The 15995-nt window shown below is 38.0% G+C and overlaps 1 protein-coding gene across 1 annotated transcript in view; it reads left to right on the top strand.

Moving 5' to 3' along the window:
• Positions 1 to 15995, top strand: part of dennd6a (DENN/MADD domain containing 6A) — a 29791-nt gene that overhangs the window by 1173 nt on the left and 12623 nt on the right. The window contains exons 2-5 of the mRNA XM_082155851.1: positions 384 to 422; positions 515 to 557; positions 9498 to 9610; positions 12904 to 12984. Coding sequence (XP_082011977.1) covers positions 384 to 422; positions 515 to 557; positions 9498 to 9610; positions 12904 to 12984 — 276 coding nt within the window. The remainder of the gene's footprint in view (positions 1 to 383; positions 423 to 514; positions 558 to 9497; positions 9611 to 12903; positions 12985 to 15995) is intronic.

Raw genomic sequence — 15995 nt, 5'->3', positions numbered from 1 at the left:
AGTTTGTCTGACAGCTAAGGGTTTATCAGGACTGTTATCTGTCCTGACTGCTATTCAGTGTGTTGATCTAATCATCAGTTGTCTGAACTTAGGCACTTAGATACTCAGAATTAAACTACTGAACTCCAAACTGAATACGATCTTTATTGTCCATACCTAAAGCTTGGTTTCACAACAACAACAACAACAACAAAACATCTTATACAGCCAAAGTAAAGCCAGATGTAAAAGGTGATGTTAGCGCTCAGTCTCCCTCAGTGTATCGACTCAAAAGGCATCAATGGCCATGATGACTAACAACTACTACTATGTGTAATTTATGCATATGTCACTTTTAAAAATACAACGTTCTCACATTTGTCTTGTTATTCTTTCTCCTGCAGGTGATCTACCCACACCACTCCAAACTCACAGAAAAAGAGGTACAAAAGCTTTGTTTGATATCATCCAGCTGGATTAAACCATTCATTCTGATAGTCAATAATTGAGTGTTCTTTTGTTTCTCTCATTTTAGAAAACAAGTATATGCTATCTGTCATTCCCAGACTCCAATTCAGGTAAAATTGCATTTCTTCACTATGGCTTTTCTTCATGTGTCTGCTGTAAATAATGAACAGTTGATGCACAGATGTTGTCACCTGTAGATCTGAACATCTTGAACTTTTAGCCCTGGTTTCACAGAATGCTTAAAGGAACACTCCACCGTTTTTTGAAATAGGGCTTATTCACCTTCTTTCCTACATTTAGATAGGTGGGCAAATGCATTTTTGTCTCAGTGCATGCATTGTTTTAGTTTGACAGGGTCGGCGCTAGCTTAGCTTAGCATAATGAATGGAATCCTTTGTTGCCAGCTAGCATGTCCTGAGTAAAAGTGATATAAAAAATTAAAAAAACCCACCTAATTACTTCTTGTGGCCTGCGTATTCACAACGAGTACAAATAGCGATGCAGATTAACACTAGGCGATTTCCTATGCAGATATTGACTTGGGACTATATTAGGGGGAAGCACAGGTGAAGCACTGCTACTTGGGCGCAGAGATATCACGCCCAAGTAGCAGTGCTTCGCCTGTGCTTCCCCCTAATATAGTCCTTAATATATAAGTCAATATCTGCCTAGGAAATCGCCTAGTGTTAATCTGCATCACTATTTGTACTTGTTGTGAATACGCAGGCCACAAGAAGTAATTAGGTGGGTTTTTTTAATTTTTTATATCACTTTTACTCAGGACATGCTAGCTGGCAACAAAGGATTCCATTCATTGTGCTAAGCTAAGCTAGCGCCGACCCTGTCAAACTAAAACAATGCATGCACTGAGACAAAAATGCATTTGCCCACCTATCTAAATGTAGGAAAGAAAGTGAATAAGCCCTATTTCAAAAAACGGTGGAGTGTTCCTTTAAGCCTAGTCCAAGACTATAATGCATGTTTGAGTAGTTTTAACTGAAAGCAACTTGCACTATCATATCTAAAAATATGTCTTTTTTTTGTCTCAAGATGCACAACAGTGATGTTTTTTTTTCTAAGGCACATTTATAAAAGCTACTCAAATGTCCTAATTAAACTAGGGCCTAATCCTGGCTCAATCTAAACCCTGTCTGTGAAACAAGACAGGCCTTCATGTTTTGACACTGTAACATTCAGTAGATCACACAGTTAAAGCTGAAAGCTAATGGAAAGGAAGTTTATTCAGTCATTATGTCAGAACTGTGTACTTTCTAATATGCATTTTTCATTATCTTTGTATTTTATAATGCAGTTCAGATGATTCTTCTCTCAGTGATTATTATTATTATTAATGTATTTTTAAAACTGGCATAAACATCAATCACTTTACATCCTTTATTTGAGTCTGTCTTGTGCTCAAAGTGTCTGTGTTGTGATTAAGCAGTGCAGTTGTAGTGTGTGTGTGTGTGTGTGTGGTGTGTTTTCCTACATTAAGGTTTGATCTAGAGGATTGTAATTCATCTGAGTGAGTCCTCTGACCCGTGTGTCTTATGCTAATGTGTGTGGGATGAGACCTCGACATCCTCTCTCCCCAGAAACCACATTCATATTCAGAAATGAACTCGCAGCGTGGGTTGTGAAATGCTATCTGACTGTTCTGTGTTCGAGATATTAATGGCACGTCACTTGGTAGGTCAATATGTGCATTTGTAACAGATACTCTGTAACAGTATATTTTTTGCTACGTTTACTATTGTTAATGAGAAAGGTCAGTATAAAGGAATCACCCTGTTGAGATTCTCCTGATGCTCCTCACATCTTATACTAACAGCTTACTATGGAAGCTTGTTTCCGCCACAAAATAAAACATTTTAAAAGATAATTGCGACTTTTTATCTCACAATTGCGAGTTTACATCTCGCAAATCTGACTTTATTTCTTAGAATTGTGTGAAATAAAGTCACAATTGCGTGTTATAAAGTCAGAATTGCGAAATATAAAGTCACAATTGTGTGTTATAAAATCAGAATTGCGTGTTATAAAGTCAGAATTGCGAGATATAAAGTCGCAATTGCGTGTTATAAAGTCAGAATTGCGTGTTATAAAATCAGAATTGCGTGATATAAAGTAAGAATTATGTGTTATAAAGTCAGAATTGCGTGTTATAAAGTCAGAATTGCGAGATATAAAGTCAGAATTGCGTGTTATAAAGTCAGAATTGCGTGTTATAAAGTCAGAATTGCGTGTTATAAAGTCAGAATTGCGTGATATAAAGTAAAAATTATGTTATAAAGTCAGAATTGCGTGTTATAAAGTCAGAATTGCGTGATATAAAGTAAGAATTATGTGTTATAAAGTCAGAATTGCGTGTTATAAAGTCAGAATTGCGAGATATAAAGTCCAAATTGCGTCTTATAAAGTCAGAATTCTGACTTTTTTTCTCGCAATTGCGACTTTATATCACGCAATTCTGACTTTATAACACGCAATTGTGACTTTATATCTCGCAATTCTGACTTTATAACATAATTTTTACTTTATATCACGCAATTCTGACTTTATAACACATAATTGCGACTTTATAACACGCAATTCTGACTTTATAACACGCAATTCTGACTTTATATCTCGCAATTCTGACTTTATAACATACTTTTTACTTTATATCACGCAATTCTGACTTTATAACACATAATTGCGACTTTATAACACGCAATTCTGACTTTATAACACGCAATTGTGACTTTATAACACGCAATTCTGACTTTATAACACGCAATTGTGACTTTATATCACGCAATTCTGACTTTATAACACATAATTGCGACTTTATAACACACAATTCTGACTTTATAACACGCAATTGTGACTTTATATCACGCAATTCTGACTTTATAACACATAATTGCGACTTTATAACACGCAATTCTGACTTTATAACACGCAATTGTGACTTTATATCACGCAATTCTGACTTTATAACACATAATTGCGACTTTATAACACGCAATTCTGACTTTATAACACGCAATTGTGACTTTATATCACGCAATTCTGACTTTATAACACATAATTGCGAGTTTATATCTTGCAATTCTGACATCTTTTCTCAGAATTGTGAGATATAAAGTCAGAATTGTGAGATATAAAGTCCAATTCTAAGGGAAAAAAAGACTGAGGGTGACTTTTTTTTTTTTTTACCTCAGAATAGTTTATATCTCGCAATTCTGACTTTATAACACGCAATTGCGACTTTATATCATGCAATTCTGACTTTATTATCTCGCAATTGCGACTTTATTTCTCACAATTCTGACTTCATATCTCGCAATTGTGAGAAAAAAAGTCACTATTATTATTTATTTATTATTCAGTGGTGGAAACAAGCTTCCACAGCTTACAGTTATGTTGTTCTTTTAAAAGTAATGTTTTTATTTTATTCTAACATAATTTTATCACTGTGTTTGTTAAACTGTGGAAGAATTGTCATTTTGACATCTTGCAATTCTTTACAATTAAATTTTCATCTTCATATCATTCCAAACATTCTTCTGTGGAAGTCTAGCAGAATATCAAACGCTTTTTTCCATGCATAATCAGTTCTGAGACATTATCACTGATGTCAAACGTGGCATGATGCATCTTCACACTGTATATTTGAATATATATGTGATTTGAGAGCTGTGGTTGTAGATAATCAACGAATCAGGACTTAAGTCTCGCTCTGTTCCTCACACATTTACACGAGTGAATAAATGAAGACAGAATGTTAATTTCTGGATGAATTTATCCTTTAAAACTCAGTGGCCACAGCAATTTTTATAATTTTTTTGTAAATAAAAATATGTTTTAATATTTTGCTTTTTATGTTGACAACTTTGCATATCTCTAGCAAAAGTCCTCAGCATCATTGGTCAATATAGTAAATAGAGCGGCCGGTCGGTGTTGTTTTAAAAGTGACATCTCTGATCTTCTTCACACAGATTCAGCTTGAGTTAATTTAGTTTGTAATAAACTTGGGTTATTAATAGCGACGAGGCACAAACGAGCGTGAACAGGATTTGAAGATTACAGGACAGTCCAGTTAATGACTTTGTAAATACTCTGGGTGTGTGTGTGTGTGTGTGTGTGTGTGTGTGTGTGTGTAGTTCACTCTCTAGTGAGTCTCCTAGTGTGACATTGATCCTGTTCTCGTCTTTCTGAAACTGGAGAACCCGATGTATGAGCCGATACCCTATCCCATCGTTCTACTCACTTCAGCTCTCGTACTACACACGATCTTACAGGATGGAGCATGTCTTGTTGAAAGCACAAATGTGGATCATATTTTACAAGCTTGTTAAAAGGCAGTTTTATCATATCGATAGTTCCAGCTCTGAAAATCTGACCGGATGACCAACATTTAAAGATTATGGTGTCACATTGATTGTAGTATTATTTGCAGCAAAGGCTCTGAAAGGCTTTGTGTTTATTTTTTATCGTTTAATATACATGTTTTTAAATATATTAATATTGGTGTCATTTATCATATTACTTGCACATACAATGATTTTACCATTGTAGAAATGAACATGATCTCAAGGAGACTGGCATTCAAAAATCTGTCTGTAAAATTTATTTTTGAAGAAATCAATACTTTTATTCAGTAATGCATTAAATTGATCAAAAGTGACAGTAAAGACATTTAGAATTTAAAAAAAGATTCTATTTCAAATAAATGCTGGGTTTTTTTACTTTCTATTCATCCTGTAAAAATGTTTCACAGTAAAAAAAAGAAAAAGGAGCTGTTTTCAACATTGATAATCTTAAGCATCAAATCATCATATTAGAATGATTTCTGAAGGATCATGTGACACTGAAGACTGGAGTAATGATGCTGAAATCACAGGAATAAATTCCATTTTACAATATATTACAATAGAAAACCTTTATTATGAACTGTAATATTTGACTTTACTGTTTTTATTGAGCCATAAATCTTATCGACCCCGAACTACCTAATGACACCCTTTAACCGTGGTGAAATCATTAGAAGTGATTTTATTTATTGTGCTTTAATGCATGTGAATGAGACATTCTACACTTACAGGATATCCTGTTGTAAACGGTCTGTTTGTTGACACCTGATCTGACCTGTGAGTCTCGCATCCAGTTCTCAAAGCCCATGATTCACTGTTGCACTGATTCTAATGCCTCTCATCTCAGACATCAGTTTCCCTGTGGAGGGCCAAGAGTCAGACGCTAGTATCTGTGGGTCAGGCTGTGCATATGGACATCTCTGGTGTGTGTTAGCATGTCCTCTCGCATGCTGTGGGTGAGGCACGAGAAAAGCATGTGGGTTGCTGTGGCAACAGAGGTCCTGCCAGCCTATCAGATGTGACGAAGTGCATCTGTTGTGACATTACACGTTTGTCCAACTGCATTTATTTCACCCGTGTTCGGTAAATCTGTCAATATCTTATAATGATGGATGAAGTGCACGTTTTCATTTTTTTCATTTTCACTGAAATTTCTAGTAAATTTTACAAAATAATTGCAAAGGAACGGTGAAAGTCCAGTAATCTTTATTTTGTTCACCTCTTTTTACAGTGTAAGTACATTATACTGGAGCTTGTAGTGGGAATATTAATACTTCAATTGTGGTCTAATTATTAAAATGATCAATCGCAATGTATTGAATAAATATTGAAGTCATGACTATTTTTGAACAGGCCATTTTGTGCCCGTTTGTCAACCTATTCTTTTGTCTTTTCCATGTTCAGGCCACTTTAAATATCATAACAGATGTAGCCCTAGCTATGGATTAAAGCATAATTATTAGTGATTGTCCTGATCATCTTGTGCTGGATTATTTAAATGAGTGTTCTAGATCTGGCATGTAACGAGCGTGTAGCTGGACGTTGTTGTGTGCTGAACTGCGTTCAGTGGGATTAACTCTAAATATTGTGTAAAAGCTGCTTTTTATAGACTCCCGTGGTGTTGAGGAAAGGGTTAAAGGGGAGGATGAGGTAATCCATCAGTCACGGCCTGCAGATAGATCCAGTAATCCGGTTTCACACTCACTCAAACCACCTTCCCTGTTCCTGGTGGCCCACACACACACATCACTGTATGCAGAGAAGCCAGAAATAGAGACAAACACACGAACATGCCTGTCCAAAGCTAAACCGGAGCAGTCGGGCCCGGGACATCAGAACAGCCTGAAGTTATTATCCTGTTGGTTCTTCTAGAATAATGTACAGATGATTCCTTAATTTATGGATTATTTGAGAGTATTTGGAAGACCTGAAAATGTCATTCCCTTCACTCTCAGAAAAAAAGGTACAAAAGCTGTCACTGTGGCAGTACCTTTTCAAAAGGTACACCTTTGTACCTAAAGAGTGCATATTAGTCCCTCAAAGGTACATATTGGCACCAAAAGTGCACATATTAGTACCTAAATGGTACATATTGGCACCAAAAGTGCACATAGTAGTCCCTCAAAGGTACATATTAGCACCAAAACTGTACATATTAGTACCTAAATGGTACATATTGGCACCAAAAGTGCACATATTAGTCCTTCAAAGGTACATATTGGCACCAAAAGTGCACATGGTAGTCCCTCAAAGGTACATATTGGCACCAAAACTGTACATATTAGTCCCTCAAAGGTACATATTGGCACCAAAAGTGCACATAGTAGTCCCTCAAAGGTACATATTGGCACCAAAAGTGCACATAGTAGTCCCTCAAAGGTACATATTGGCACCAAAACTGTACATATTAGTCCCTCAAAGGTACATATTGGCACCAAAAGTGCACATATTAGTCCCTCAAAGGTACATATTGGCACCAAAAGTGCACATATTAGTACCTAAATTGTACATATTGGCACCAAAACTGTACATATTAGTCCCTCAAAGGTACATATTGGCACCAAAAGTGCACATGGTAGTCCCTCAAAGGTACATATTGGCACCAAAAGTGCACATAGTAGTCCCTCAAAGGTACATATTGGCACCAAAAGTGCACATATTAGTACCTAAATGGTACATATTGGCACCAAAACTGTACATATTAGTCCCTCAAAGGTACATATTGGCACCAAAACTGTACATATTAGTCCCTCAAAGGTACATATTGGCACCAAAAGTGCACATAGTAGTCCCTCAAAGGTACATATTGGCACCAAAACTGTACATATTAGTCCCTCAAAGGTACATATTGGCACCAAAAGTGCACATAGTAGTCCCTCAAAGGTACATATTGGCACCAAAAGTGCACATATTAGTACCTAAATTGTACATATTGGCACCAAAACTGTACATATTAGTCCCTCAAAGGTACATATTGGCACCAAAAGTGCACATAGTAGTCCCTCAAAGGTACATATTGGCACCAAAAGTGCACATATTAGTACCTAAATGGTACATATTGGCACCAAAACTGTACATATTAGTCCCTCAAAGGTACATATTGGCACCAAAACTGTACATATTAGTCCCTCAAAGGTACATATTGGCACCAAAAGTGCACATAGTAGTCCCTCAAAGGTACATATTGGCACCAAAACTGTACATATTAGTCCCTCAAAGGTACATATTGGCACCAAAACTGTACATATTAGTCCCTCAAAGGTACATATTGGCACCAAAAGTGCACATAGTAGTCCCTCAAAGGTACATATTGGCACCAAAAGTGCACATATTAGTACCTAAATTGTACATATTGGCACCAAAACTGTACATATTAGTACCTAAATGGTACATATAAGAAACATTTTGAAGGGTACTGTCCCAGTGACAGCTTTTGTACCTTTTTTTCTGAGAGTGAATTGTTACACAAAATGCAGATTATAGAAAGAGCTCCAGATTAAGTGAAGATCGTATTTAATTTTTATGTTATTTATGTTACAATTAATAACATACTATTTTTTAGCACACACATACATATATATTACCTGTACATTTTTTATTACATGTGTGTATACAATGTGTGTGTTTTTGATTTGTTTTGTTTTTGATCTGAAGTTTAGTGTTATTCATAGTGATTTATTGACTGTTAAATTTGCTTAACGGTGCATTGTGTAATATTTAGGAGGATCTGTTGACAGAAATGCAATATCATATACATAACTAGGCTATGTTTTCAGTGGTGTATAAAGACCTTACTTAATAAATCGTTATGTTTTTATTACCTTAGAATGAGGCATTTCTCTCTACACCGCGGGTCTCCTTACATAGACATGTTTCTACAGGAGCCCTAAACGGACAAACGCGTTTCGTCACTATGTTGTTCTTCGTGCAAAGAAGCTATAGCTAAAGTCAGCGAATAAAACACTGACACAATGATGAACAAGTAGCAATAATATTCGCAATAACATCGTTTTACTGAATAATTAGGTAAACCTATTTTTTTAATTTACCTTTGTAAAGAAAGCTCATTGCTGAACTGGCTACTCTCTGCTGTCTCGGACGACGACGACATCTGTCGGCCACCGTAACTTCTGCTGGTTGCAGTTCACAACTTCACCACTAGATGCCGCTAGAAATGACATAGTGCCCCTTTAAAGACCCCATGAAATCAAAATGTACTCTTTCTGTTGTTGTTGTGTTTCTTTTAAGTCTGTTTTGAGGCCATATTTTCTAGTTCATCTTAAAAGTTGACAGTATAAAAGTTTGGTTAACATGCACGTTTAAAATGTAAAGTTTTTTTGGAATTCTGGAAATATTGATGGAAATGGAAAATTCCAAATATTAATTCTCTCACAACAATTTGAAGTGTCTTCATAGCTTTTGTCTATTATACAACATGCCAAGTGCAGTTTTTGCTGTACTATGATGCAAACTGAAGCCTGTTAGCGATTTTAATATACAAAAGCAGAACATTTATTTCTGAGAGATGATGTTTTAGCAGACTGAATGATATTGTGGCTGAAGTTAATAAGTCAGATATGTTTTGGAAAAAAAACAAGCATGGTTTCTATAAAACGTCCTTGTTTCAGCCTGTGCACATTTGCGCTGTGTAGTTGTGCAGATAAACGTGAGTGTTTGTGTGTCTGGTCACAGGTTGTCTGGGGGACACACAGTTCTGCTTCCGTTTCCGGCAGGCCACTGGCAGGAAGTCTTCACTCGGATGTTTCCTCGACCACTTCGAGCGAGATGCGCCGGTCTCTCTCAAGGTCAGTGCTGACTGTGCTCCTTGTTCATTCAGATTGCCCTGAGGCCCCGTTTACACGAACATGGTTATTTTGAAAAACTGAGACATTTCCCTTCGTTTGTGCCCTTGGTTTACACGCAAACGGAGATTTCGCCTCTGAAAACGATTCTTCGTCCAGAGTGGAGATTTTGGAAAACTTCGTTTGCAGTTTTAGGCAGTCGACGTCACAGTATGCGACAGAACTTGCACCTGCGTCAAAAGTGCGACCTATGTTTACATTTTCATTTGGCTATGGTGATCATGGATGCATTAATAGTAGCAGTCACATTTATGTGGGTGCAAAGTACCCTTTTCGTCTGTTTGCATTTGTAAATACAGCTGCTCTATTATTGTTGCTATCGGGGTTCTGATTGGCTAACATGGGCTTGAGCTTCTCGTTACACTGCCACCTACAGGTTTGGCATGCTCTTGACGGCATATATACACGGGTTCGTATAAATGAACACTTTTCTGAAAACTGACAGGTGTGCACGATGTTATTTTTGAAAACGGAGACTCGGATAGGGTGAAATGTCCGTTTATGAAAATAGCCGGCCATATGTAAACCAAGCGGCAACCTCCCAGTCTCTCTCTTGAAACCAACACGGAAGTGAATTAAACGGAAATTCATCAGCTGGCCGCAAAAGTGAGTCAAATCTGCATCTCCTCCATGTTGAAATGCCCAACTTCACAGCAGAAAAAAACATGTTTACAGCCTGAGGCAAAAAGTGGCTTTGGTCTATACAGCTAATGTTGCCCTTCATGACGACTGTGAGGGGAGTGCATTTTTTTTATAACTCATCCGTTTAAATTATATTAAGCCTTACATTTCTGCATAATTAAGGGTGTGTCCACTTTTGAGTGACAGGTGGATTCCCGCTGCTGTGGTCATTAGTCATCATTAGCCGTTTGTCTGCTGTCTGTTAGCCGTCACGTTACCTCAGCTCATTGTCTGACTGTAAAAATAAATAAATTCGGGAGTGACGCGCTGCCAAGATGGCGACGGTCGGCCACGCCCACTTTAGGCTTCAAAAACGGTCTTCAGAAACGTACGGGTGACGTCACGGACACTACGTCCATATTTTTTTACAGTCTATGATGTAAACGTAGCCTAATTCAGTGGTTCATCTCAAACCTGTCCTGGGGACCCTTCGCCACTGCACATTTTGCATGTCTCCACACCTGATTCAACTTATCAGCTCGTTAGTACAAACTGCAAGACTTGAATTGGGTGTGTCTGATGAGGGAGACATGCCAGATGTGCAGTGGCGAGGGGACAGGTTTGAGAACCACTGCCCTAAATTAATCATCATGTCACTAAAATACTTCTGCAAGTAATTTGTTACATGTCATCAGTGGTTTGAAATTAACACCTGTCGAATGCGGTTAAAACTGTGGTGGGTAATGCTGTTAGCCAAATTGGCAGGTTACTTATTATGTTTACTCACTTTGCTGGGAAAGTTTGTGTAAGCCAAAACTGCACAGATTTAGTCAAAATACTCGTGAGTCATCATGATATATTAAATGCAGCGTATTGCACAGAATCTGCTCATATCTGGCTTACTTGAACACACGTCACTACGCAACAAATAACGGCGCGCTTGTTCATTTGCATTGAAGCAATAGCGAAGATTAAAAAGCATTTGGTTAACAGAAAAGACATTGTTATTTTCCAGCATCCCACATTGTTTTTATGTTCTTTGTATTGATTTGTGCACCCAAAATTTTTGCTGAAAATGATGAGGATGAAAGAGGAAGGGAGGAGATGGCTGGATGACAGGGTTTTGTTTGAATAAGAAATTAATGTATGAAATCAATATATATGCTGTGACCTAGTTAATCTGGTGTATTTCTTCTTCTTTTTTTGGCTAGTAGAAGTTCTGAATGGCCAGTAACTTAAAGATTTAGTAGCCAAAGTGAGTAGGGCTGAACGATTAATCGCAATAAAACCGCACGCGATTTGGCAAAGGCTGCGATTATTTTATGCGCAGCTTGTCAGTGAATCTCGGCTGATTGGTAGTAAATACTGCCCCATCTGAACGCCAGAGGGCGCTCTCATGCAAACACGATAAATATGCCCCGCCGCAGAAGTACAATAACGCCGCATCATTCCAGGAAATCCCTATCGCTGTAGCTGAATAAACAGAAGATTGAAACGCTTTGATTAAACATGACTTATAAATACACGACTGCCTTATTCTGTGTAAGAAGGCACATCATCTCAGAAGGATGAGCTCAACTGTTGTATGGAGTGAGTTTGGAGTAAGTGCATGTTATTAAAGGGATACTCCACTTTTTTTGGAAATAGGCTCATTTTACAACTCCCCCAGAGTTAAACAGTTGAGTTTTACCGTTTTCCAATCCATTCAGCCGATCTCCGGGTCTGGCGGTACCACTTTTAGCATAACTTAGCATAGATCATTGAATCGGACAGGACCATTAGCATCTCTCTCAAAAAAAATGACCAAAGAGTTTCGAATGATATGACGCAGTGCCTGAAAATAGGTCTAATAGGTTAGTCCCGGTCACGTTGGAAGTTACCGAGCTGGGGACTATTTTCAGGCGCTGCGTCATATCATTACGCCTGCTGGACTCATGGTACGGCAGCAAAGTTTCCTGATTATTACGCAGGAATGAGAGTATAGTTCCTAGCCATATCAGCCTAGAAAATCACAACTTTTTATTTTCCGTCGGTCTTAGTACACGATGTAACTACAGAAGAGTCAAGTTTTAAATAGGAAAAATATCGAAACTCTTTGGTCATATTTTTGAGAGAGATGCTAATGGTCCTGTCCGATTCAATGATCTATGCTAAGCTATGCTAAAAGTGGTACCGCCAGACCCGGAGATCGGCTGAATGGATTTGAAAACGGTAAGACTCAACTGTTTAACTCTGGGGGAGCTGTAAAATGAGCCTATTTCCAAAAAAAAGAGAAGTATCCCTTTAAATGTTGTCTGTTGTTGGACAAGAGGTTCATAAATGCTTCTCATGTTTGGGAAAGATGTTTGACGCGTGTTGTTTTTTCAAATGCATGTTATAAGTGACTCAAACTCACAGTGCTTTCAGATGGAGCAGCGTTTACAGAGCCGTACATCAACGACAAGCTGCGCATAACAAATACTCACAGCCTTTGCGATTTTAAAATCGCGATAAGCCATCTCGATTTAAGTGCGATTAATTGTTCAGCCCTAAAAGTGAGTGAAAAAGTTAATATTCAAACCCTGCATGTCATCACTAATAAGAGGAAATGTGCATGTTTTTCTTCTTTCCCACAGAGAGATCAGGGTTATTACTACGGGTACGTGTACTTCCGACAGGTGCGAGACAAGTCGCTCAAGAGGGGCTACTTTCAGAAGGTACGACCACAATGATTTGACCCTCACCATGAACCTGATGCCTCATGACAGACGTTGAGTTGATCAGGGAGGTGATGGATTTAAAGTGATGTTTGGTAGTTGTTGTAACATGCAGTTTGCTTCTGGCGGTGCAACAAACAACTCCAAAGAAGCAATTTGTGTTTCATCCACCCTAGAGCTAATTCCTGGCACTTTGGTGCACATTATGTCATAATTTATACACATTATGTTCCTGTCATCTACTCAAATGGACCGTTTTCACATTTCCAGGGCTCTCAGAAGCACAAGTCGTGTGGAACAGTGTTTTTTCCATACATTTCTCACATAGAGAAATGAATGGAAAATGCTTTAACAAGCACATATAATGCTTGTTAAAGCATTATATGTGCGTGTATCGTTAAAAATCAATTTCCCTTGGAAGAAAATTAATCCAGAGAGTTTTTTTTACTTCTGTATCCCGAGTTCTGCGCTCTATAACCATGACTGAGAGACTACAGCCATATTTTTTCCAGTTTCCATTTCTCAAATACCAAATAGAGTGTTCCCACAACTTTCATAAAGAAAAAATACAGAGACTTTAATTACGTTGGTCAGAAGAGAGAAAGATGTCAAATTTATCATCACTCCCTCAGCCATTGTCTGTGTTAAAGGGATAGTTCTCTCAAAAATGAAAATTGTGTCATCACTTACTCAACCTCGTGTTGTTCTAAACATGTATGGGTTTCTCTGTTCTGTTGAACACAAAAGAAGATATTTTGAAGAATGTCGGTAACCAAACAGTTGATGGACCCCATTGACTTCCATAGTATTTTTTTTCCCCACTATGGAAGTCAATGGGGTCCATCAACTGTTTGGTTACCGACATTCTTCAAAATATCTTCTTTTGTGTTCAACAGAACAGAGAAACCCATACAGGTTTAGCACAACACGAGGTTGAGTAAGTGATGACACAATTTTCATTTTTGAGTGAACTATCCCTTTAAAGGAACACGGCGACTCTTTGGGACTTTAGCTTATTCACCGTATCCCCCAGAGTTAGATAAGTCCACACATACCCTTCTCATCTCCGTGCGTGCCGTAACTCTGTCTGACGCACCCACCGCTAGCCTAGCTTAGCACAAAGACTGGAGGTAAGTGGCTCCAGCTAGCATACTGCTCCCAATAAGTGACAAAATATTCCTATTTACATGTTGTGATTTGTATAGCCACAGCGTGTACAAATAACAAGGTCACATGAGACACAGCCATCTTCTAACCGTATACATACTGGGAACTATATTCTCAGAAGGCGAAGCACTGCTACTTCTGCGGAGTGATTTACTCCAACTCTGAGCGAACTCTCTGCTCCTCACCACGGGGCTTCTCAAGCGCTGCGAGCAAATCACTCCGCAGAAGTAGCAGTGCTTCGCCTTCTGAGAATATAGTTCCCAGTATGTATACGGTTAGAAGATGGCTGTGTCTCATGTGACCTTGTTATTCGTACATGCTGTGACTATACAAATCACAACATGTAAATAGGAAAATGTTGGCGTTATTTTGTCACTCATTGGGAGCAGTATGCTAGCTGGAGCCGTTTACCTCCAGTCTTTGTGCTAAGCTAGGCTAGCGGTGTGTGCGTCAGACAGAGTTACGGCACGCACGGAGATGAGAAGGGTATGTGTGGACTTATCTAACTCTGGGGGATACGGTGAATAAGCTAAAGTCCCAAAAAGTAGCTTTCTGATATTAACAGTTGCACGTGTCATCACCGTCCGTTGTTCGAGTGGTGTGTGTCGCAGTGATTTGAGCACAATGAAGTGGTGTCTTTAGTCTGTGAGAAGCCTCAAATGTTTTTTTTTTGCTTCATTTTGTCCCATGTTTGCTTGCCATGTGTTAGTATCTTTACCTTTGCTGCTAGCTACGCTCAAGCACAGCACTGAACAAGTCCCAACACCACACGAGCATCCTGCGTCTGCTTTTCTGAAGTGTGATTCTGATCTATCACCAGCGGCGCGAACGTTGTTCACACCCTAAAAATAGAGGCGGAGATTCGCTGGTAGTTCTGGAATTTTTCAAGAGCCTTTAATTCTCGTTATTTCTGAAGACACAGGTGCTTTCTGGGACCCTTTTTCTGCCCTGCGGCTTCTTATGCAATTCTTGATGTGATTCACTGAGCTTTTATAAAACGCTGTGGTTTTTGACATGAGCCGACACAACCCAGTTTGTTTTCTTTGCTAACGGCACGATGTTAGCTTCTCTACAGCTGTTGTTTTTCCACTTCCAACTGATTTCTGATGCATCTACATTTGGTCCTTAACTCTATAAAGCCTACTGGATCATATTTGATACACGAAATTATAAAGCCTCTGAATGATCATCAACATGATCAAAACGTTGCTGAAAATCTGTTGCGCACAATCTACTACATGCCGTCTGTCGTCTAATTTGATAGTTAATACTTTTTAAGCAAGTAAAGGTCCTGTTAGTGTAATTGTACAAATGTACACCTTCAGCTTGTGGTTCACGTGCCCTTTTGCTGTGAAATATTTACAGATTTTTATGAAGTTAACATAAGAATAACTTTTATATTATTAGTAATGTTTTTTAAGATGAACACTATCCATACATAATTTTTAAATCAAATATGATCCATCAGGTTTTTGATTTCATCATTGTATTGCATTGATTTATATGTTTTAACTACATAGCTTTGATCATAAAACTATTGGCAGATATATAGTGACGACTGATATTTATATGCATTTAATATTGTAAGCGTCTGCATTAGTGTTAAAAATATCTAATTGATTTACATTACAAGCTATTAGAATTTCATCTTACTTTTTGACCATATAAATATCAGAATTTGCACAAAATTGCATATTTTTGCTTAGTTTGGGTCTCTTAATAAAATGTACACTACCGTTCAAAAGTTTGGGGTCAGTAAGATTTTTTATGTTTTTAAGTCTCTTCTGCTCACCAAGGCTGCATTTATTTGATTAAAAATACAAACAAAAACAGTAATATTGTGA

This window comes from Leuciscus leuciscus (genome assembly GCF_965113295.1).
Source record: "Leuciscus leuciscus genome assembly, chromosome: 23".
In the NCBI taxonomy this organism is placed as follows: domain Eukaryota; kingdom Metazoa; phylum Chordata; class Actinopteri; order Cypriniformes; family Leuciscidae; genus Leuciscus; species Leuciscus leuciscus.
Note: the sequence above shows the minus strand (reverse complement) of the source record. Positions and strands in the feature narration are given on the sequence as shown.